The following is a 23,749-nucleotide window of genomic DNA, read 5'->3' on the forward strand; positions in this document are numbered from 1 at the left end:
GCGGCAGAGTCGTGTTTCCGGACATGCCGCGCCCTGCTCGATACGTACCATTCTCCACGTAGGGATGGAAGGGCAGGACTAGCGCAAGGATGACCCTGCCTCGAGTGGGCTCCACTACAGTTCTCATTTCCTTCAGTAAAGTTACAGGCCTGTCGCACCGATCAAGCAGATTCAAGCAGCTGATAACATCGTACTGGAATCCGGTTTTCTGCCACTGATCTACCTCGAGCACCCTGGAAGAGCAAGGAAAGAAGTTGCCAATTATCAAAGCTCACAGACGTGAATCCTTAGGTATAAAGCTGGCAGAGTGCTCTACAAACAGCCATGCTCAGGTTACTAGTTAAAACCGCCTTTTCAAAAGGTCAGTTGGTACTGCTCAGTGAAAGTAGAATAGAAAGGGCCGGGCCTGGATAGATTACACAGTATTTGGCCTATTGTCTGATATTAGTTGCAGAAACGCACATCCTAAGCTTTATATTCTTCCTCCACTGTGAAGCAACAGGGCATGCAGTTACATTTCAGCTACTAAAACTGAGCCAACATGATATCAAGTCACCAAGTGGCCAGACAAAGGAACACTTCAGTCTGTGGCTGGGCAGACAAACCGCTTTGTCACGCAAACTCTGCCCAATTGTGTAATAAAAAAAACCAACTTCTGACCTAAAGTCAGAAGCAGAGAGCAGACTGGACCTTGCCGACGCAGCTCTGCAACTCGGAAGGAGTCATTTGTAACCAGCAGCACAGAGCGACACAAAGGAAGCAGGAGGCACCACGTCCCTCCTGTTCCCCCTTGTGGTGTACACTAGCAGCTCGCTGTAAACTCATGCAATTAACAAGGAAAAACCACCACCCACTGCACTTCTTGCTTATTTAATAGAGTAACTGACAGCAAATAAGGTCCATTTGGCCCACTCTGGATTATTTATTTTCCTGTATTCGGCAATCAAAGACTTCCACTTAACACAATGGGTTTTCATTGCATTTTTTTTTTTTTATGTATTTTGGCTAAATTATCAAAATAAAGATTTTTCAAAATTCTGTGCAAACAGCATTTGAAGAGCTAAGATTTAAGTCCAAAATGCATCAGTCCTCTGATCACCTGCTTAAAAATAAAAAAAATTCTAAAATTTGCAAGATGAAACATCCAAGGATTATGAAGAGATGTCAGCCATTGTACATACATTTTTTTTTTTTTTTTTACAAGAAAAATTGAAAAGGGGGGAAATTACATGCATTTTGTTAAAGAATAAGCATTCTTCATATATAAAAGAGAAAAATGCCAAAAGTGATTCTTGGTCCAAGAAAACAAACCGGTAGAGGGGGCAGAGTACATCACTGGCATGTCTCCCTTATTCAAATCTTCCTGGTAAACTAACCCATCGTATGGGGCTCTGTATCAGCCACAGAGAAGAAGTGCAAGAAGCTTAAACGTAGAGCGAGGACAACGAATAAATGAGAGACAGGCACTTCTGGGTGCCATTCAGGCAGCGGGAGAGAGGGAAACCTATCTCAGATGGACCTGTAGGAGGAGAGAGGTTTCAAGCAATGGCTGAGAAGCTCAGCCGTTTAAAGTCGCACCTGTACTTCTTTTTCTGAAGCTGCCAGATCATGGTCTGGGATATCTCGGTGACGTAGATTTCCTCAAAGTGGGGGCTCATGATTTTGGTGACTTCTCCGTCTCCCGCGCCCAAATCGAGGAGCCTGAGAGACTTCCAGTCGGGGTTTATTCTAAGAAGCCGCTGAAACTGCTCCGGGGAAAACACAAACATCGAGCCTCTTCCCAGCAGCCTGAAACAGAGCAGAAGAGAGGGGGGAAGAGGAGAAAGGCTCTTACTTTGGAATTAAATCAGAGCTGTTTAAAACAAGCAAAAAAAAAAAAAAAAGCCCAGCCCCGGTGAAGATTAGGAAAATAAAATCAGGAGCACCTAAAACCAGAACACACAAGTTCTAAGCATTAGTAACAGAGCCAAACTGAATCGCCTCTACAGGTGAACGGTGGTCAGATCCCAGATAAAATCGTTCATTTGAACTAAACCCTGAATTGTACTTTATAACTGGTATTGTAAGAGGGAAGTCAAACTGGTGATAAAGGTTGGAAAATCACGCTGCCAGATGTGTGTAATTAGAGCGTCATAAAAATAAGAAAAATATAAACACACACAGATGTAAGCAGAAAAGTTAAATGCAACTGAAACCCCTACAAGGGCCTATACACAAGCCAATTCTCCTACAAACTGTTCGATTTCTGTTCCCTCTAAACTGATGGACCACACACAGAAAAGAATAAGAGAGACTCTCCCTGCTTGGCTGCATTTTCAGGCCAGGCCTGTCCCCTGGATGTTGGCGCGAGTGTGCATTACACAGGCTTGTCTGCAAAAACTCAAAGCAAGGCGGTCACTGCGTGCAACACGGAAGTTTCTTCTTCTACCGCACCTACACCCATACTTGACTGTTGCACAAGATGACTGGACGGCATCAAATTCCAATAAAACACTGGATGACTCACCCCTGCTTTCAACTTACCTTCTTATCCCGATACTCTCCTCCTCCCTGCTTGAAGCTCTGTTCCATTTTTTTACCCTTCTCCTGACTGGCCCTCTGCTCCCAGAGAGTCACTTTCCCCAATCTGAGCATATCTGCTGAAGGCAGCCTCTTCCTCCTGTCCCACCTGATTCCTGTATCCTCACAGGTTTACAGATTACAACTCTCATCTGTACAGCTTTCCATTTGCCTTTTTTTTGTACCACACCCTTCCTTCTGTGTATACTTTGAACCAGAATGCATTTAATAACTGATCGCTAATATCTTTCATCAGCCCGAGATGATCAAACACTAAATATACTTGTAATTGTAGGACTGTTTCCATTTCTCTTGGGAAGCGCTTCGTAATCTAATGCATGAGATTTTCAATTCAGCCTTAAAAACTGTCCAACTCCTGGCCAAATGCAGTGTTAAAATTCAATTTGGAAGAGAGGCAGGGAGGAAGGAGGAGAGTAGTCTGACCACTAGGTGTCACCGATGCACAACAGCTGGATTGGTGCTCTTCAATGGTTCTCCCAGAGCTTCCACCTGCTGCAGAGAGACTTAACTAACTAAATACAGAAGAATGAGGATGTTCAGGAGATACCGGTTCCGGAAATTGTTTTCAAGGGTGATGAGTCAGATGAACTGAACAAAATTACGGTGAACTTGGAAGATGTACTTTTATATTTTTTAAATCTTATATACTAGCATCCTGTCTAGTTATTGTCTATTTTTATGTAAAGTTTTTTAAAAAATTCCATTTTATTTTGATTATTTTGTTTTAAATCTGTGAACCGTTTTTGATAAAATTCCTTTTTTAAAAAACGGTATACAAATACTTTTTAAATAAATAAAATAAAATGTAGTAGGCCAGATTGACAAACTAAAGAGTAGTAAAAGTCACATGGACCAGATGGTATTCACCCCAGAGTTTTGAAGGAACTGAAAAATGAAATTTCAGATCCATTAGTTAAAATTTGTAACCTATCATTAAAATCATCCATTGTACCTGAAGACTTGAGGGTGGCCAACGTAACCCCAATATTTAAATAGGGCTCCAGGAGCCTGACTTCAGTGCTGGGAAAAATAGTGGAAACTATTCTAGAGATCAAAATCACAGAGCATATGGAAAGACATGGTTTAATGGAACAAAGTCAGCATGGCTTTACCCAAGGGAAATTTTGCCTCACAGATCTGCTTCATTTTTTTTTTTTGAAGGGGTTAATGAACATGTGGATAAAGGTGAGCCAGTAGATTGGAGAAATTACTTACCTGATAATTTAGTTTTCCTTAGTGTAGACAGATGACTCAGGACCAATGGGTTATGCTCCCCTGCCAGCAGATGAAGATGGAGTCAGGTTGCAAAGCTGACATCACCATACATATACCCCTGCAGTGACCTCTTCAAAAGCCACTGTGGACATACTATTGAAAGGACTTAATTGAAAATATGACTAAAAAACAGATAACCGTAATTGTACTCAACCAACCATAAACACTGAAGTCCAGTAAGAATATAGGTACCTTAATCTAGGGACTGGATGAACACTTACCTGTGATCTCTTGGATTCGAGGCCCACTCCACGGGAGGACCCATGGTGCAGATCTTGGGCAGTCGAAGGCAGGATGCCGAGTCCATCTGTTTACACTAAGGAAAATGAAATTATCAGGTAAGTAATTTCTCCATTTCCTAGCATGTAGCCAGATGGACTCATGACTAATGGGATGTACAAAAGCTACTCCTAATCAGGGGCGGAAGGCTGCCCGCGGTTCGGTTAACACTACCCGTGCAAAGGCTGCATCCTCTCGGGCCTGTATGTCCAGGCGATAAAACCTGGAGAAAGTGTGCAAGGACGACCACGTCGCCATTCGGCAGATATCAATGGGAGACAGCAGTCTGACCTCCACCCATGAGGCTGCCCAAGCCCTAGTGGAATAAGTTCTAATCTGAGAAGGTAATGGCTTTCCAGCCTCCACATAGGTTCCCGTGATCACCTCCTTAATCCAGAGAGCTACAGTAACCCGCAAATCTCGTTCACCCTGCTTCCTTCTGCCGTGAAGGACAAACAGGTGGTCCGTCTTTTGGACCAATTCTGAGAACTTCCAGATAATGCACTAAAAGTCTCTAGACATCCAAATGACAGAGGAGCCAATATTCCCTCCGTGTTCTTGAGTTTATCTAGGGATGGCAACGAAATGGACTGATTCAAATGAAACTCCGAGACTACTTTGGGCAAGAAGGATGGAACAGTTCATAGCTGCAACACCCCTACAGTCGTCCGGCTTGACAATGCCTGCAGTTCAGAGATGCAACGTGACGAGCATATAGCTACCAGGAACACTGTTTTCAAAGTCAATAAATGCAAGGAGAAACTGCGCAGTGGCCGAAAGGAAGGATCTGCCAAAATTTCCACCACTAAATTAAGATTCCACAAGGGAACCGGCAACCGGCAAGGGAGGCCGAAGGTGCTTCACTCCCTTCAGAAAACGAGCCACGTCTGGATGAGCAGACAGGGAGACTCCATTTACCTCACCCTTGTAACAGGAGAGAGCCACTACCTGCAGCCGGAGACCGTCTCTGTACTCAGCAGGTAAGCGCTGAGCCCAGGTAAGTTAAAAAAAAAAAAAAAAAAGATTGGCCTCCCGGTTCAGAGATGATTAGGGGGATAAGGCTTTGGCCGTCACTGCCGCGCTCTGCTTCCTGCGCCTGCTGCCTTTCAGCTGCTTAATTAGCAAAGTCTACACCGGGAACCGGCTACTGGACCAAGGCACACCTCTGAGGAATCTCGGAAATCGCCTCAGGAATTCTCAACTCGGCGTGTGACCTTTAAGTATCACCGCAGGAGAGCGGGGCTCAATTTCCTTTAATTTAAGATGTAGAATTTCTCCTTCCAAAAAGTACAGCAATCCCCATAGGGAGAAGCATGTCCACCATCTGCTAGAGACTGAGAATACTGGAGAGCTGAGGTCACTGCAGAGGTATATGTACAGTGACATCAGCTTTGCAACCTAACTCAGTGTCCTTCTGCTGGCAGGGGAGCATAACCTATTGGTCCTGAGTCCATCTGGCTACACACTAGGAAAGTAGTGTATTTGGATTTTCAGAAGGCATTTGACAAAGTCCCTTATGAAAGGCTTCTAAGAAAACTAGAAAGTCATGGGATAGGAGGTGATAGCCTTTCGTTGATTACAAACTGGTTAAAAGACAGGAAACAGAGAGTAGGATTAAATGGTCAATTTTCTCAGTGGAAAAGGGTAAACACTGGAGTGCCTCAGGGATTTGGACTTGGACCAGTGCTTTTCAATATAATTATAAATGATCTGGAAAGAAAAAAGATGAGTGAGGTGATCAAATCTGCAGATACAAAATTATTCAGAGTAATTAAATCACAAGCGGACTGTGATAAATTGCAGGAGGACCTTGCAAGACTGGAAGATTGGGCATCCAAATGGCAGATGAAATTTAATGTGGACAAGTGCAAGGTGTTGCATATAGGGAAAGATAACCTATGTTGTAGTTACACGATGTTAGGTTCCATATTAGGAGCTACCACCCAGGAAAAAGATCTAGGCGTCATATTGGATAATACATTGAAATAGATGGCTCAGTGTGCTGTGACAGTCAAAAAAGCAAACAGGAATTATTAGGAAGGGAATGGTGAATAAAAACGGAAAGTGTCATAATGCCTCTGTATTGCTCCATGGTTAGACCACATCTTGAGTACTGTGTGCAATTCTGGTTGCTACATTTCAAAAAAGATATAGTTGCACTGAAGAAGGTACAGAGAAAAGCAATCAAAATGATAACGGGGATGGAATGGCTCCCCTATGAGGAACAGCTAGAGAGGTTAGGGCTGTTCAACTTGGAGAAGAGACTGCTATAAAATCATGAGAAGTCTAGAACAGGTAAATGTGAATCAATTATTTATGCTGGGCAGACTAGATGGACCATTTGGTCTTTTTCTGCCGACAATACTATGTTACTATATATTTACTCCTTCGGATAACAGGTGGACTAGGGGGCACTCCATGAAGTTAGCAAATAGCACATTTAAAACAAATCTGAGAAAAAAAAATGTTTTCACTCAATGCAAAATTAAGCTCTGGAATTTGTTGCCAGAGGATGTGGTTAGTGCAGTTAATGTAGCTGGTTTCAAAAAAGGTTTGGATATGTTCTTGGAGGAGAAGTCCATTAAATGCTATTATTCAAATTGACTCAGGGAACTGCTATTCTTGTGCCCTGCCAGTCTGAATATGGGGTAGGTCCCAGTGGTCAAGTGCCCAAATCATACTAGCCAACATCACTTGCTGTCTCAAAAGGATGGCCAAGAGTCAAACAGTCATGAAAGCAGAAAGCACCTCGCCCCACCACTAGACGTGGTCCCTGTACAGGAGGGTTGAAATGCATTAAAAGGGGTAACAGGGAAAGCTTACACAACTATTACATACCTCGGGATAGTTTCCTAACTACCAATGCATTACTTTTCAGAAAGTTTGTTCGATGCACTTATGACTCTGGACTACGATCAAAATACCCATCCTACAATCCAGGGATCTTCTCACAGGTGGGGGGTTTATCAAATCGTAATAAAATCCTTTGAAGTCAGGGGGTTCTCCACTTCAAAGGTCCCCAGTATGAAACCTCCAATCTCAGGAGCTTTCTTAGATAATGGACAAAGTTTACAATTAGATCATTCATTTTTTTTCAGCTCATTCTAACTTGCCACCAGTGCTAAAATTGCAATTACAGGAGACTGTATCTGGATTCTGGCACTGCCATGAGTAACCCACCGGCCCCTGGACAGCATTTGCTTAAGCTACCTAACCTGTAAAGCTGCGAAATGGAAGATGTTCTGCCTCGCAGAATCTCAAAAAACAAATAGAGGCAGCAAGAACTGCAGGTAGAACAGGTAGGTTAGGCCTGGGATTTTTCCAGCATGGTGTAACAGAGAAGCTATACAAATTAGTTCCTTCTCACTGTTTACTAAGTGCAGTGGATTTCATTGAGTAAATAAAGGTTATGCATGTCACACCCCCTTCTCCAGACAAAATCAAATGCCCAGTGGGCATGTGTCTGACTAGAGCAATTCTCCAATATTTTATTGTCAGGAATATGTCAGATAGTTGTTACAGGATAAACAGCCTCATACTAACTGAAAAACGGATGTAAGGGGGGGGGGGGGGAGGAAGTATAGCCACTGCACACCAAAGAGGATGGCCAGGCTCGGGCTGCGAGATTGCTGGGCTCCAGAGAAGGCCGTCTTGTGATCTCGGACAAAAGATCATCATTGCAATGGCTGGGACAGAGTGGGGGTTCAATATATAAAACAACAAGGGAAAAGCCCCAGGTAACTGCACATGAAGTCCCATGAATCACGATAGCAAAGCCTCTACAGAGCCCTGGTTCTGAAATAAGCTAAACCCAAAAGGCGCAGGCAGAAGCCAAAACTAAAAAAACCCAAAACTGTTCACTCTAAAAGCGTAAGCTTTTCATTTCTGGGCAGGTAACTGTGACACGGATTAACCCGAGCTCTCGGACGGGGAGCGGAGCTCCTCTGCTGCAGAGAAGAGCGGAAATTAAAAACGTAGCTGTCTGTGCTGTGACGCTCGAAGCTGGACTCACCACGGCAAGCGCACGAGGAATGCAGGTTGCTGGAACTCTGCAGCAAAAAAACGCCCAAGCCTAAGCAGCTCTTGCAAATGGATTTCCCTCAGTTTGGGGGGGGGGGGGGGAGACAATGTGAATTATTTAAAAATAGGACACTTCCCTTTTTCTCAAAATACCAAGGCAGAACTACCACCCCCCTCTCCTACCTAGCTAAATAGCAAAACAACCCCCCCCCCCCCCAAATAAAAATCCCTTCATGCTACTAACTTGGAGCTCCGAATTTGGCTTTACCAGGCCTGATTTTAAAGGGCAGACCCAGAAATGATGAGACGACAGAGCAAAGCCAGCCCAGCATTAAATCCTGCCTATATTCTGGATATTTCCTCAGGCAAGGAGCTTGCTGGATCAAATCTAAACACTTACTCCATTCCCTTCTTCACGCCGCCTGGAGAATAAGATACCACAGCATTCCAGTGTTAGTTATTACACCCCCCCCCCCCCCCCCCTGGTAATAAACAACCCCAAAAAGAAGAAGAAGTGCCACGTACCCATTAATTGATGTCCTGGACATAAACATACTGAAGAGGGAGGACATTAAAGAGTGGTACAGCTGGATGGAGAGCCAGCCAGACTTCTCAATGCTTCGGTGAAGGAAGACCCGGGTTCCGTCATCCAGGTAGCTCTGCACAAAGACGGGCTGGAGGGAGGCGCACAGCTTCTCCGGGTCACACACGTACCACTACGGGGCAAGAAGGAAGGCAGGACACAGCAGTCAGAAAGGGAAGCACTGAGACAGAACCCATAAGGGCGGCAAGGCCCTCTCTCCCCCCCCCCCCCCCCCCCCCCCCCCGACACTCTATTGCTTTTCAAAACAGATACAATTATTTGAAGATTAGAATAAATCAAAACAGGCTTAAATTTACCCCCCTCCCCCAACACACACAATCATTGATCATGGTGCATGTTAAGGAAGCGTCGTTTCTGAAATTTATATTTAAAGCAACAGTACTAGAAAAAAAATCTGTAAGTAATTCAGTTGGCAGTTAGGAGCCTACTTTTTCATTCCATTTTACTTCCTGGAGGAGACAGCGTTTAAAGTTTGTTTTCTGAATGCTACTCGTGCTTAGCTCTGGAGGCCATCAGAACCCAATGCAAGCACAGCCCATTGGCCTCTAAAGAGAGGTCCCGCAGCCCATTCGCATTCGTCCTTGTGTCCTCTTCGCAGGACACCAGTGCCACCAGTTTTAGATTTTCCAGCCGGGGGGGGGGGGGGCGTCAAATGGCTGTAGGATTTTGCAGGCTGTGGTGCTGGTAAGAGTCCCAGCCATCGCGGAAATGACGCCTAACGATCGGGCTCAGGATGCGCGTGTAAGACATTCTGGAGGAAGCAGTGTCCTTCGGCCCGGGGGGGGGAGAACTGCCCCCAGACGACTGGGAACGAAGACTCGTGGTAGCGCTGCCCCCACCAGGGGCTAGTTCTGATTGAGCAGGAGGAAACCGGCGGCAGGCCAAAGGAAAGAGAAGGAAACGGCCAATAGTTTAAACGTATCTAACAGGGTTCTCAACCCTGTCCTGGGGACCCCCCCAGCCAGTCGGGTTTTCAGGATATCCACAATGAATATGCATGAGAGAATTTGCATACACTGCCTCCATAACATGCAAATTTTCTCTCATGCATATTCATTGTGGATTTCCTGAAAACCCGACTGGCTGGGGGGGTCCCCAGGACAGGGTTGAGAACCATGTCCTCCTGGTGCCCGCACATCACACGGGAGTTTCCGCACAGTCAGCTCTTTGGTCAGCCTGAATGAAGAAATGACCTTTCTACACTACTACTTTGGCTTACAAATTTGGTTTTTTTGTGTTTGGGTCAGAGGCTACAGTTTGTTTTTAATCATACATTACAAGCAAGTTTCTTTACTAACTGATGTGAATCCTCTGGACAACGAAACCCACTTTTTCAGAACAGATTCATTTAAAAGGTGGTTTGTTCAAATATTCCAATGTTAATTCTGTTGCACCACCACTTCAGAAGAAAATAAAATGCAGTATTTGGCTTTTCGTCTCCTTGAGAATAATCAGGTTTCTGTACGATACTTTTACAGAGGTGCTAGAATCTATTCCGCTGCATGTTTTTCCCCAACGTGTTTTCCCTTTTATTTAACACACCTGTAAGCCTCTCCCCCTCACACCTCTTCAAGTGATCAATCACATCTGGATGGCAGACCAGCCCTACATACAGCTTGATCTGTAGCAGCCATGGTCAATATGGAATTTATCCATAGGTGTAAGATACACAACTCTCAGTTTTTTCACTCTCTGCTGCAATTTCAAACATACTCTAACATGGACTTGTGGTCATTCCTAGGTACGCACCTCCCAGAACACCACTGCATTTATTTAATGTTCTTGTATTCCGCAACATCCAAATATATTTGATCAATACAAACAACAAAATAACAGAGCATAATCACATAAAATCACAAATACCCTCAATAAATGTTTAAATAAGTCAGAGGCAAGTGGCATGCATCTGACGAAGTGGACTCTATCTTCGAAAACTCATGCCTCAATAAATTGGTTAGTCTATACGGTTAATCATAAATCAAGGGCCACACGTATATATTTTGAAGTGAACTTATAAGTAACTCGATGAGGTAATCACTAACTTTAAATACAAACCATTAGATCAAAGTTAAAATAAGCACTTTATCTTTAGATTACATGCATATTGTACATATTGCACCAATATACACTGACTATACAAAACACTTAAACAAACACATGAAGCATTTAACAATATATTAGAAAGTCCCTCAGCTAATCGGTTACAAAACAATCTAAAAAATGCTACATTATCTCTAGCTAAACACTTGAAGAGGCTCAAATTTACACTGTACTATTTAAAATACAATTATGTTATGTTTACCTGACTACTTTTCCAATGAACTTTTTCAAGTATCCACTCAATTTACATTCTCTGACTAAACACTGTAGCAGCTCAAGTTTGCAAAATACTGTTGGACATGCAATTTCTGTTGCGTAACCATGAACCTTTTTTCCCCAACAACCTTGTCCAGTTCCCTACATAGGGCCCATGTTTTGCTATAAAAACTACGGCTTCTTCAGGGGATTCTTTTTATAATGTTGGTTAGCAGAAGGTAAAATTTCAACAGAGGGTTCAAAGAAACAAAGCTGCAATGAATTATTGAGCTTATTAATGTCACCGTTTCTGATTTCTTCAATCACATATCAGGCCATTATAAAACTCCCATTCCTTCAATCTTTAATAGAAATCAAAACAGATTTTTACTAACTTACTAAATTAAACCTATATATTACTATAATATATGGTTGGAGGATGCTTACCCCTCATAACGATTATAATATACCTCCAACACTGTCTACATTGGTACATCCAATCCACCTAAGTATGTTGTCTCACTCATCTGTCTGCATGGCGTAAATTCCCTCTGCACAAAAGACCATGAATTACCTCACCTACTACAAAAATCTTTAACTTTACAAGGCAGTTTCTCAAAAAATGACCCACTTAGCTGCAAATTTTATTTATTTATTTATTTATTTTTAATTTTTATATACCGAGGTTCTTATAGAGACTACAAATCACTCCGGTTTACATATAACAATAAACTGCCCAACAGAGATAAGGGGCTTTACATAGAACAGTGGCACATATGTAACAATATAACTGGATGACAATATAACAATGATAATAAATATTATAGATTAACATTGTAATTAATAAAATTATGTAATATAATCTGTATAATTTAACTATTTAACTTGGATATAGTGACATAGTAACCATGCCAGATGTAAATAATAAGATAAAATGAGTTTTTGAATTTTTGAACTTAGATATTATAGTCCAGTTGCAGAGGAAAATATAAATAAAAAATAAGACGAATTTTTAGAACTCAAAGATTGTAGTCCAGTTGCAGAGACCTGAAGGTAGGACTTGGTACGTTGACCTAAATTAGGGGGATACTTCTTATTTGGGAAGGCTTTCCGTCTTGGTAGGATTGTATCAAATGTATCAAAAGTGTATACATACCCAAGAACTCACTCATGAAAACATCACCTTTTTTTTTTTTTTGACTCGAAAAACGCCAAGCATGTGTAACTCAACCAATACATTTGATTTAAGAGGCCACTATTAACCCCTCCCCTTTGGTCATTCACCAACCACTGAATACCATTAACTCAGAAACTAAATGCTAACCACTCCCCTGTTCACATGTTGTACAAAAAAGGAAATGACAATCAACTCCATATCTTTAAAAAAAAAATTTCAAAGTTCCCAAAAACGCGCTCCATTCAATGTCATGATTTAATCCTGACAGGTGGGATGTAGACCATGAAAAAATATATCTATGTTCTTTGTGTGTCAAAAGAAGAGCTCTCTCATACCCCCACGGGTTATCGATCCGACAGAGTACACAAAAGCGTTAAGTCCTGCACAGTACGTTGTCTTAAGTAATGCTCTACCAAAGGAGCATGTTCCTTACTTGTACAGATACAGCTCTTATGTTCCAATATGCGTGTACGACTTGCCCTCTTAGTCTGACCTATATATACCATATTACAAGGACAAATGATTGAATGTATAAAACTTGTGACACAGAGCAATCAAATCTACCTCTTAGTACATGAGGATATTTTAAATTAGTATGATGAAATTCTTTAACTGTTAATATATATGCACGTATGTTATCTCCAAGCTAGGGGCAATTCCTCCCTACGTGGCATCTCTGCCGACATGAATAAATCTTTGTGGGAATCAATTAACTTTCAGAGCAAAAATATAACATTCAGCAAAATTGGAATCCTCCTCCAACAGAGGCCAATATTTTCAAACTATATCTTTAATGGCCCCTGAAAATCGGGAATATGGTATAGTGCATACAAAATGGGTCAATGGCTCCCGGTGACCTGTAATCAATAAATTATCTCTATTGGCATATAGGGCGCATTTACATGCTCACCTAATTAGATGTTTATAGCCTCTTGCCTTGATTTATGATTAATTGATGATAAATTGGGCCCTGGTGGATGTTTATGAGCCTTCACTTTTGGTGATTGGTCTATACGGTGTCACCCGCCTCTTGACATTTTTGCTACATCAGACTAATATGGCTACCCCTCTGCAAGTTTGAATAAACTGTGTCAAAGCACAAAGTTCTCAGGAAAACAGTCAACTCTTTGGTTCCTATCCAGCATACTACTTTATAAATTTGGATTTTTTTTTTTATTTGATTTCAGAAATTTTATAGACATTGAAATACCATGGGGTGAATTTTCAAAACATTACGCATGTAAAAATTAGCATATATGCACTTAAACAGCCTCTACTTGCATAATTGGTATTTTATAAAAAAGACAAACATACACACACACTTTCACGCGCACATAAAAACGGGGAACTCCAGAGTAGGGCCAACAGTTGCACACTTAAGTTGCTATTTTAAAAAAAGACACTTATAAGTGTAGATTTGCCAACCTACTTACATAATTTTACACCTGTGTGATATTAAACATATTTACAGTGTATTTATTGGTTGGGTGGGAGGTCTGGGTGAACTTAGAGTAGTTCAGGCTGAAGACCAGGAAATTCTCGATGACCTGCAGGAGGACTGGGCAAAATGGTGGCGTAACCGGTAAACTGGTTAAGTTCCTGTTGCACGCACGTTTTACAATTGGCCGACTTACGTGCCTAAGTCCTACTTTACTTTTGGGCGCATATTTTTAAAACAAGATAAGAAACGCACACACGTTCAATGCATTGCATGTATTTGCACGCAAGTATACAGGCATGCATATGTTGCGGGGGTAAAGATACGCGCAGGTTATAAAATACTATGGTAAAACTACACATGACCACATATATGCCATCGCACACAGGGATTTGAAAGTTATCCTCCCTGTCTGACTTGCTTTAGGGGGCTCTCTCTTTACAAGGAAGAAAACCAAGTCTTTGAAAATATCTGGATGTGTTAATTCAACGCCACTCATTCTGGGTCTGTGACCCACTCTTCAGGTCTCTGTCTCAATTTATTCATTTTTTTTTTTCGTTATACAAAAGCTCAGTATAAAAAAAAAAAAAAAAAAAAAAAGAAAGAGAGTAGATACAAATTTTATGATTGAAAACAAAAACTGCAGCCCCATCAGATGAATCCATTGCTGTTAATAGAGCTCACCAAGTGAAAACAGCTGAAGATCACTGCTGTAAACACTGACCCAAAAAATCCCCCCATTTTAAAAAGCAAGTAAGAATTTAGATCAGAATTAAATGTGAAAAACTAATTTGTCCATTTGGGCCACTGACGTGTATCATTTGGAGTGTATTTACTTATTCTGGATGCATTACCTGACGTTGTTCCACATGGAGTGCCCGACAGTGCCACATGATCATTAAATGTTTATCTACCAGTTATTCCAAAATATTCATATGTACCCCCTCAGGCAGAAGTAAAAACAAAAGCTAGTCTGTCACTCCAACTTAACATAGGATTTTTATCTCCTTTTAAAACTCCCAAGCCATCAAACCTGTCTCTAGGGGCCTCCTATTGGAAGGAAGCAAGCAGAGGAGCTATTTGCTGGATCCCTACCAAGAACAGCAACCTGCCAGATATGTGACCTGATCAATGCTACCCATTTCATATTATTTATTACTGTCATCTCTGGACCCTTGGGCACTCTAGATGGCCTGTCATGACCGCTGACTAGATCAAAGACGGCAGAGACCACGGTTTCCATGCCATTTCAACCAACCAAAAAGATGCAGGCAAGAACTAGACAGACATCGCCAGCCCAAACTGTACACAATACTGCTTTACAAGTTATTTTGTTCCACTGAATACTCTTCAACCAATCTTGGTGGGTGAATTGAGTGGGTACAGTGACCATCTCCAGTGATATTTCTCTCAAATCTGTCTCCTGTTGCATTTGATGGACAGAGGAATGTTCAGAGAGACACCCACCTTCAGATAAATATGCACACAGTGCGGACAGTTAGAATTCCTGGTTGACATGAGCTACCACAAATACAATTTTTGGAGTCTACCAAGTGTAACAAAGTTTATCATATACTCATGCACCAACTGCTGTCACATCCAGCCATTGTTTCACAGATTGTAACCATGCACCATATCAAAAAGGGATCCTTATTCTGAACTTGTTATAAACCTTTTGTCACTATTAGGTGCACAAACCTCCACCATGTGGAACTTCATTACCTAACCAAGTGAAAAAAGTTTCAGCTAAGTGTTAATTTTTTTTTTTTAATTTTAAATACAATCACCACATCTCCAACATGGAGAAATGCACTTAGCTGATTAAGATCTCAGGTGGATCACCAACAGTCTTCAAATGTTACAGCCACTGTGACCAGCAGGAAGTGTGTGTGAGATACGGGACAGACTAAGCAGCGGTCCCATAACATTTATTATAACCCTGAGATATAAGAAGTCACTATATTAGAACCTAAGGTAAGCCAGCATCACATAGAAACATTGTACCATGCCTGGCTACCTAAATGAATGGGAGCTCTCTCTCACCCAAGCCAGTCTGACTAGAAGCACAGGAAGCAGGATGCCAGTGTCCGGTCGGTTGCTGTTTGGCGCTGCTGCACACACATTATATAGCTCTTTGTTTCATAGGCTATGCTGTGCTGAGGTTGGAGTTTTCCTCTTATCCTTCCAATTTGCAGCAGAGATTCTTTGATTCACTCCTTGACCGAGCGGTTTCAGTAGCTGATTACCTCCTCCTTGAAACAGAGGAGAAATGTCTTTGCAGGCATACGTGGAAGAGACCATCTCTCTTGCTCAAAAATACACCGTACTTGAGTTAGTCATGGAGCTCCTTAGCATGCTGGTGGAGGTATCTTTTTGCGGGCAGCTATTAAATCTCTCTATTCTATGACAAATGTCCTTGAAACTGCTGGACATAATGTCTTTCTTCCGCAGGAAAGTAGAACTGTTCATGTCAGCGAGAAGCCTTTTCTGCAAACTGGCTCAAAGCAGGGAACAGGTCAACAATCCTTAACCTAACTAAGCCTCAAGCTAATGCTCGTCTACACCAGCTCTGTGCTAGTACAATCCCCAAGGCAGGTGTGAATCACTAAACAATGGTGTTGGGTTTATGCCTCAATTAAACCACAGGTTATGCCACATCTAAAGATTGTTTTCTTTAAATAAATAAATAAAAGGGAAAAGATTAATGCTTGACTGCAACTTTTTTTTCACTTGGGCAGGTAATAAAGTTCCCACATTGTGAAGGTTTGTGCACCTAATAATGACAAATGGTTTTTAGCAAGTGCAGAATAAAGTCATTTGTATGGTATGGTGCATGATTACAATCTGTGAAGCAATGCTGAATATGACAGCGATTAGTGCACAAGTATATGATACCAGCTCAGTTCAGCAGAAGACTGCAGATAATATAGATTTTGTTATAATTTTTGGAGCTGAGCAAGTAATAAAAAACAGATAGGAAAAAAAGGATGAAATAAGAGTACCATTTTTGTCGTTATCTGCCATCAATTACCAGGTTACAAAACAACAATGCCATAAAAGAAAAGGGAGATGGAACAAAGCTTATAAATGTTTTATTGAAAATTAATGTGTTGCATTGCAATGTCAGTTTCTGGAAGCCCTGCACAAAATAGCAATTTCGTCCCCCAGTTTAGTATCTCACTAGCGGATACTGTTTAAGAGGTGGTCCCTCCAGAACAAGGCAGTAAATAAATTCAGTTTACTATCCTGACAATCTGACAAGTTTTACAAGCGTTAAAATTTACTGCAGTAGGGCAAAAGCAAAATAAAACATGAAAAACCATAAGAGAAGAGAAGTCTAATCTGATAAATTGATCAGTTCTGTTTTGATATTGCCGCTTATTGTATGGTGATAACTGGAACTTGGGCCATTATATCTGTAGATATCTCATGTCTAAATACAAAATATGTAAGAAGCATTCAAAGGCCCACATGCACAATTACAAAATTATTCATACCTTTCCTAGTCTTATTTTTTCCATAATTCTACTCAAACTGGCACCTTTTTATTGTTACCTTAGATTTTTGCTTGTACTTTTATCTCATATTCAATATTTTGTCCCATAAATCATTTTCTTTTCACAAGTCATCCATTTCCATCGCATTTTTGGCCCAGCAGTTTCCCCTTCTGCTCCTTTGGGCTTCCAGTTGAATCACAAATGGCCTCTATAGGGGCTACAGCACCATGAGTCTTCATTTGCAACACCTGATGTTTTCTCCCTATTTGTATAAACCACCCCCCCCCCCCCCCCCCCACCACAACCTCACTGCAGTGAAGATACTTGGTCAGACGCCACAGACCACAAGTCCCTCCAGAACCTGGTAGAGGTGTAGCCTAATTCAGGCCAGTAGGTGCAATTGAGCAACGTCTGTGCCTCCCTTCCCCTCAAGAGTTGTGAGGCTGCCTCTGCAACAGGCCCACTAAATAAAGACCTGGAAAACCTAACCCTGAAAGCGAGATGGCGAAGACAAAAACAATCAAAGAATTCAAAGGGGCATGGGATAAACACTCTGGATCCCTAAAGGCTAGAGGAGGGAAATAAAGAAAAGAGTGCATGGGGTAACCTGCTTGATGCGGCGGTTACTACCCTTAACAGAAGGTATGGGGATTACAGTGCTTAATCAATAAGCCTCAATGCTTTTGAGGCAACTGCAATATTGCTCTCTGCTTCAACAGAAGGAGGAGCAAGGGGAAGATAAATTGGATTCAGCTGACAACCAATGAGGGCCCAGACTTTTACAGTCTGGGGTACTGATAAACCTGGGGGTAACCTGCATGGAGCAGCAATCACTACCCTTAACAGAAGGAATGGGGATTACTACCCTTAACCAATAAATCCTGATGATTTTGACACAACTAGAACATTGCTCTCTGCTTCAACGGGGAAGGGGGGAGAAAAAGGGGAATTGTATTCAAAAGAGAACAGACATGGGCCCTGACTTTTACAGTCCAGAGTACTGATACACAGACATAAGGGAAAAGGCACAGGACTGCTTCTATAGCAAGACCCAAAGCAAAACAAGTCAAGCTGCATTGGCTGAGTTTTCAAGGCTCCTCACCAGTAAAAATGTTGCTAGCAGTAATTTTTTTTTATGGGTTTGACAGTTACTTGGTTTTGAGAAAAAAAAGGGGGAATCGGATTCAGACAGCAACCAAAAAGGACAATAAATGTTAAGATCTGGGAAAACTAATAAGATTGGGGGCAACTTGTTGATGCGGCTGTTACTACCCTTAACCATTAAGCCTGATGCCTTTGATGCTACCATAAGCTTGCTGGACAGACTGGATGGACCGTTTGGTCCTTTTCTGCTGTTATTTCTATGTTTCTTATATATATTAAAGGGCTTGGGGGTTAACTACACGGACTACTCTTAAGAGAGCCCAGGTTCTATACATGGCAGGATACAGCACTTGCCATTAAGCAATGGGACTGGCACCAGGTGTTTACCTAAAATCAAAACAGAATTGAATTAACTGGACAGCATCTCCTACTCTCTCAAAGTCTCAATCACCAAGGCTGAGCAGCATAATGGTGCTGCTTCATAAGCTTCCAACTACTATTTTGGACTAGGAGATCATAAAAGGAGGATCAGTAGTTGTGGGGGCATGGAAGATGCAGTAATCTACAACCCAGCATTCAAACATTTTCAAAAACACTTTAACCTCACAATTTTATTGCAGTAGCTGTACTTCTATCAAAACGGGAAAATGTGCAGTGTCACAGCCAAGGACAAATTAAGACATGCTAAGGCCCTAAACTAGGTCAAGTTTAAGAGATACTACAACATAATAATAATAATAATAAAAAAATCTAACATGAAACTTTTTATCTACATATATATTTAGAGGTCCCTCATAGCCTGAGGGCCTAAACTGTAGCTTGTGATTAAATCACAGCTGACAGAATATAATGACAATTTGGGTAGGTTCTGCCAAAACTGGGTCTTAATGTAAAATTGCACAGGCAACACGCTGATGAAGAACCAACGTACGATAGATTAGAAAATTTTGGTTAATTTAGCTCTGTATAGGAAATGAAGAATTTAACGCACCAATGGTGCAAATGTCTGGGCACCTCGTGATGGGGCTGAACTCTGATCCATTTCATTGGTCCAGTACAAGAATTACCCGAGACAATAGACACGGCCAGAGCAGGTCCAAGGCTGCGGCGCCCCGCTCGGCTTTGGGGCACACAGGGCATCCACCATGAGCGTGGGCACCAGGGGCCTTTAACGCATCCCTCGAGGCTAGGCCCGTGTGCGGACCCCGAGCCGCCGCCACGCCCGGCGACGGGAAAGAACCGGACCCTCCCGTTAAAACGCGGTTCCCGAGAACGGCCGGCCCTACACCGGAGCCTGGCCGTCTCGGGCGAGACGAGCCGCCCTACCTCCTGGTTGTCTTTCCAATAGGCGGCTTCGCTCTGGCTCATCATGCTGGCATACAGGGACCTGGTCACCGGGCTCCGGAGGTAGCGGCCGCTCCACATCATCTTCCTGAGGCTGCAGAGGGAGAGCACGTAGCACGAGAGCCAGCACAGAAACAGCTTCATCTGTGCGAGCCGGAGCGCGGCCGCCCCCGTGCTGCGAGCCCGCAGCCGCTCGCCATGGCTGGCAGCTCGCGCGCCGGCTTGTTAAGGGCAGGCACGGGGTAAAGGGGGGGGGGGGAGGGGGTAGGAAGAAACCAGCGGGCAGCAACCGGAACTTTCGTGGCGGGGGGACAGATTCTCGCACGGACCTCTTTCCGGAGACGGAGGTAGAACGCTACTAATAATTAGGCAACGCGGCGCCCGAGACGGAGCGTTTTCGAGGCGCCTCCTTTCGTCCCGCCAATCAGAGAGCGCCGCGGGAAGGGGCGGGGCGGAGGAAGGCGGTGCCTGAGATGCACGAGCGCTCGGACGTGGAAGTCCTGCAGCTCGTAGCGCCCCGCCCAGGCGCGCGCTGTCGCCTTGGTAACAGTGGTGCAGTCGCTGTTGCAAGACAATGGAGCCTGTGGACGTGCTAGCCCGCTGTGCGCGCTCCTTATACAAAAAGGGGGCTGCTTGGCTCGTGCCGGGGTGGACGGCAGAACAGTTTGACAGGGTTATTGCCTATCATCACCTTCTTAATTAATGGCAAAACTGCACTAAACGGTTCTAGATTCAGTAGCGTAGCCAGAACTGAGTTTTTGGGGGGCAGTAAGCATACACGTCTGAACCATACTAGTTGTATTCTTATCGATAAATAATGCCTTAGCATATATCTTATAATGGTTCCTAAGTAGTTTACAACAGCCCAGTGAAAGGTTTTAGAATATTTAACTTCTATACTATTCAGAGACCCCAGACTGAATAGTAGATCAGCAAAGACAGAATATTCCAATTGCTAAAATCAGACAATTTTTTTTAAATCTTTGTTGTATAATCTTTATATTTTTCTAATCAGTTGGTCCAGGTCTCTTTTTTTGCACTTTCCCCTTGTCAGTCTTTTCCTAATTCTTTCTCCAGGATCTCTCTTCTCCTATTTCTTTTCTCTCCTATCTTCTTCCCTTCCTCTCTTACTCACACACACAAAGACTCATGCTTTCTCTCACATGTTCTACCACTTACATAAGTTCTCACTCAACCACCCAAGCTCCCATTCTCACACACAAACACCAAGACTCCCATTCTTACCCACATACAGGCTCCCAATTTCACATACAAACACCCATGCTCCCTTCTCACACACATACACACACACACACATACAAAACAGCCAGGCTCCCATTCTTACACACCCACAATGAGGCTCCCATTCTTTTACACACAAACACCCAGGCTCCCATTCTTACACACATACATACATACACCCAACTTCCATTCTCATACACACAAACACCCATACTCAGTCTCCAATTCTTTCACACACACATACATACACCCAGCTTCCATTCTCATATGCACACCCAGGCTCCCATTCTTACACACAAACACCCACACTGAGGCTCCCATTCTTATATGCATTTTTTATTTTTTTATTTCTTTCTTTTATATACCGACATTCGATCGAGATATCACATCGGTTTCCAGGTAACTAAACGAATAGGGCGAGATCGGCCCTATTTTACATTATAACATTTACTGCCAAACCCCTTCCACTGTCACAGGGATGGGATCCTGTGGCGGCCTTGCTTCATCAGGACGACTTCGCCGCCGTGGGGGATGGGCTCCCATGGTGGCCTTGCTTCAGCGGGCTCTCTGCTTTTTCTGCCACTGCGATGAGTCAGCGATGGCCATTCTTCATGCCTCGTTTGGTGTCGGGCAGCCCTGATTGCGTGGGCCTGAGCCCAAAGTGGGTGGACCATGGGCCATCTGTGGCTATGCCACTGCTAGGATTCCTACAGGTTTCAGGGATCTTTTTTTGTGTTACACATTGTACGTAAGGTTAGGTGGCTATGTTATTACTAATTTGGACTTAACAAGGGAGTAAATGGCTTAAGGGCTTGTACTCTACATATTTCTCGTCATTTTTAGCAAAAGAAAAGAAAATATTACCTAGAATTTCCCGCTGGACCTGGTAAGAAGGAATTCTAGTTGATACAGATGTTCTCTGATGTTCCTATCATTTTTCTAATATACCCTGAGAAATACTTCTGTGCATGTTGGATACATGCAAACAAGCCACACAAAAAACTTGTTTTAGTTGAACCTCCTTGTGTCTCAGATCCGGAAATGACTGAATTAATTTTGATCCTCTCCAATTGTTACTTCTCCAATGATTGGTTTTTACCATTGTCATGGCTATGGTATTTGATGCAATTATTTCTATATACAATATACAATACAAAAAAAAAAAAAGGATCAAAAATACAATTTTCTATTACACTTCATTACATTTCCAGTTCGTTTCTGAGATAGAAAGGAATGGGTGACTATGTGTAATCCAAATAATAATTGCTTAGCCTCCATTATTTTTGTCTGGGGCGTGTGTGTGTGTTGTGTTGGGGAAAGTATAGCGGATGTTGGATTAAGCATGAGAATTTGTATGCTTGAATAAGGAGCTATATTCTATATGCAGTCAAAACTCCACCACCCATACCTGGGATATGTCCTTTGCAGTATGGCCTGGAATAGTTGGATGGGCCAATTGTTTATTTGAGCCAGATATACTAAAAGATTTTTCATAGGTTGTGTCTATGGAGAAAATGCTTAGCACATAGGCCCCTATGTGTCAACTGTTGACAACCTGAGTGTGGCACAGGCGTCACAATCTCCAATGGAGTATTAGGGGGAAGTCCATGGTTCTAGAAATACCTCCTCCTTCTTAATAATCAATAAGAATACATCTTCAGGCTAGTAGACACCATTGAGTCTAAAGATTGAATTATCTGTATTTCATATAAACATTATAAGACTACTGTAAGCACAAATAGTTATTAATGCTAACAGTTTAGCTGTTCTGACTATAACATGTACAAGTTTTGTTCTTGTAATTTATTATTATATGAAATCCTGAAAATGTGAATTAAAATGAGACTGATGTAATGTCTCATTCTTTTCAAGTCAATTATTTTTCAGTCAACCAAATGCAAAATTTGGGCATATATGGCATGCCTTACATGCACAGAAGATCTCTGCTCTTCAGAGTCTACGGTGCTACCCCTTTTTGCTAGTTTTGTCCACTGCAGAAGTAACTCAGCTGAGGAAACTCAAGCTGTGTTCTTACTCCCGCACCCATCACCAACAAGGAATCAAAATGTTGTTGTCTTCTGGTTGATGACGAAGGAAACGTAAAAGAACACAACAGAGGTTTGTCAGTCAGGAGCCAGCCTGGCTGCTGTACCGGAGGTTGGCAAAGCAGCTTGTGACCAACAGACGGAAGTGCAGAAGAAATCAAACTGCAAGGCAATTTTACCAGCCCCTACACTTTAATGCAGTGTTTCCCAACTCTCTCCTGGAGACACACCTAAACAGGTTTGCAGGATATCCAAAATTAATATGCATACATTGGAATCCCAGGGCATGCAAATTTATCTCATGCATATTCATTGTGGCAATCCTGAGAACCAGAGTGCTTAGGTGTGCCTCCAGGACAGGGTTGGGGAAACATTGCTTTAATGCACTCAGCCAGATACTGGATAATTATAGAACAGTAGGTGTTGTTATTGACAGAGCCAACAGGGCTTCTGGTTTCTGAAGCAGGTGCCTAAACCTTTAATTCTTGTCCTTTGCTCTCTCACAAATGACTGTGCTCCAGACTTGTGTTCTCCGTCTGTTTGTTGTCTCTTCTTTTACTTGCCCATATGGTTTTTGCACTGGCCTTGTTCTTAGCTGCCTTTCTGCCAGGCCCACCTGATGCTTTTTTGGGGATTCATTTTTGGCAGGTAGACTTATAACTATGGAATTTGTCACTGGAGGAAGTGGTCAAGGTATTTGGCTCAGCTGAATTTAAAAAGGGCTTGGACAAGGTCCTGGAAGAAAAGTCCATAAATAATTACTACCCAGGTAGACTTGGGAATAGCCATCGCTTACACATGGGCGTGGGCTCTTTGGGCTCTGCTGGGTACACTGAAGACAGGATGCTT

The 23,749-nt window shown here is 42.6% G+C and overlaps 1 protein-coding gene across 1 annotated transcript in view; it reads right to left on the bottom strand.

The window, feature by feature from the left end:
• Positions 1-19,979, bottom strand: part of METTL9 (methyltransferase like 9) — a 43,661-nt gene extending 23,682 nt beyond the window's left edge. The window contains exons 1-4 of the mRNA XM_029577698.1: positions 19,596-19,979; positions 8,680-8,870; positions 1,579-1,788; positions 49-233 (exon numbers count right to left, since the gene is read on the bottom strand). Coding sequence (XP_029433558.1) covers positions 49-233; positions 1,579-1,788; positions 8,680-8,870; positions 19,596-19,757 — 748 coding nt within the window. The 5' untranslated portion in view covers positions 19,758-19,979. The remainder of the gene's footprint in view (positions 1-48; positions 234-1,578; positions 1,789-8,679; positions 8,871-19,595) is intronic.
• Between the last annotated feature and the right edge of the window lie 3,770 nt (positions 19,980-23,749).

The sequence above is a fragment of the Rhinatrema bivittatum genome, chromosome 14, assembly GCF_901001135.1.
Source record: "Rhinatrema bivittatum chromosome 14, aRhiBiv1.1, whole genome shotgun sequence".
NCBI classification, from domain to species: Eukaryota; Metazoa; Chordata; class Amphibia; order Gymnophiona; family Rhinatrematidae; genus Rhinatrema; species Rhinatrema bivittatum.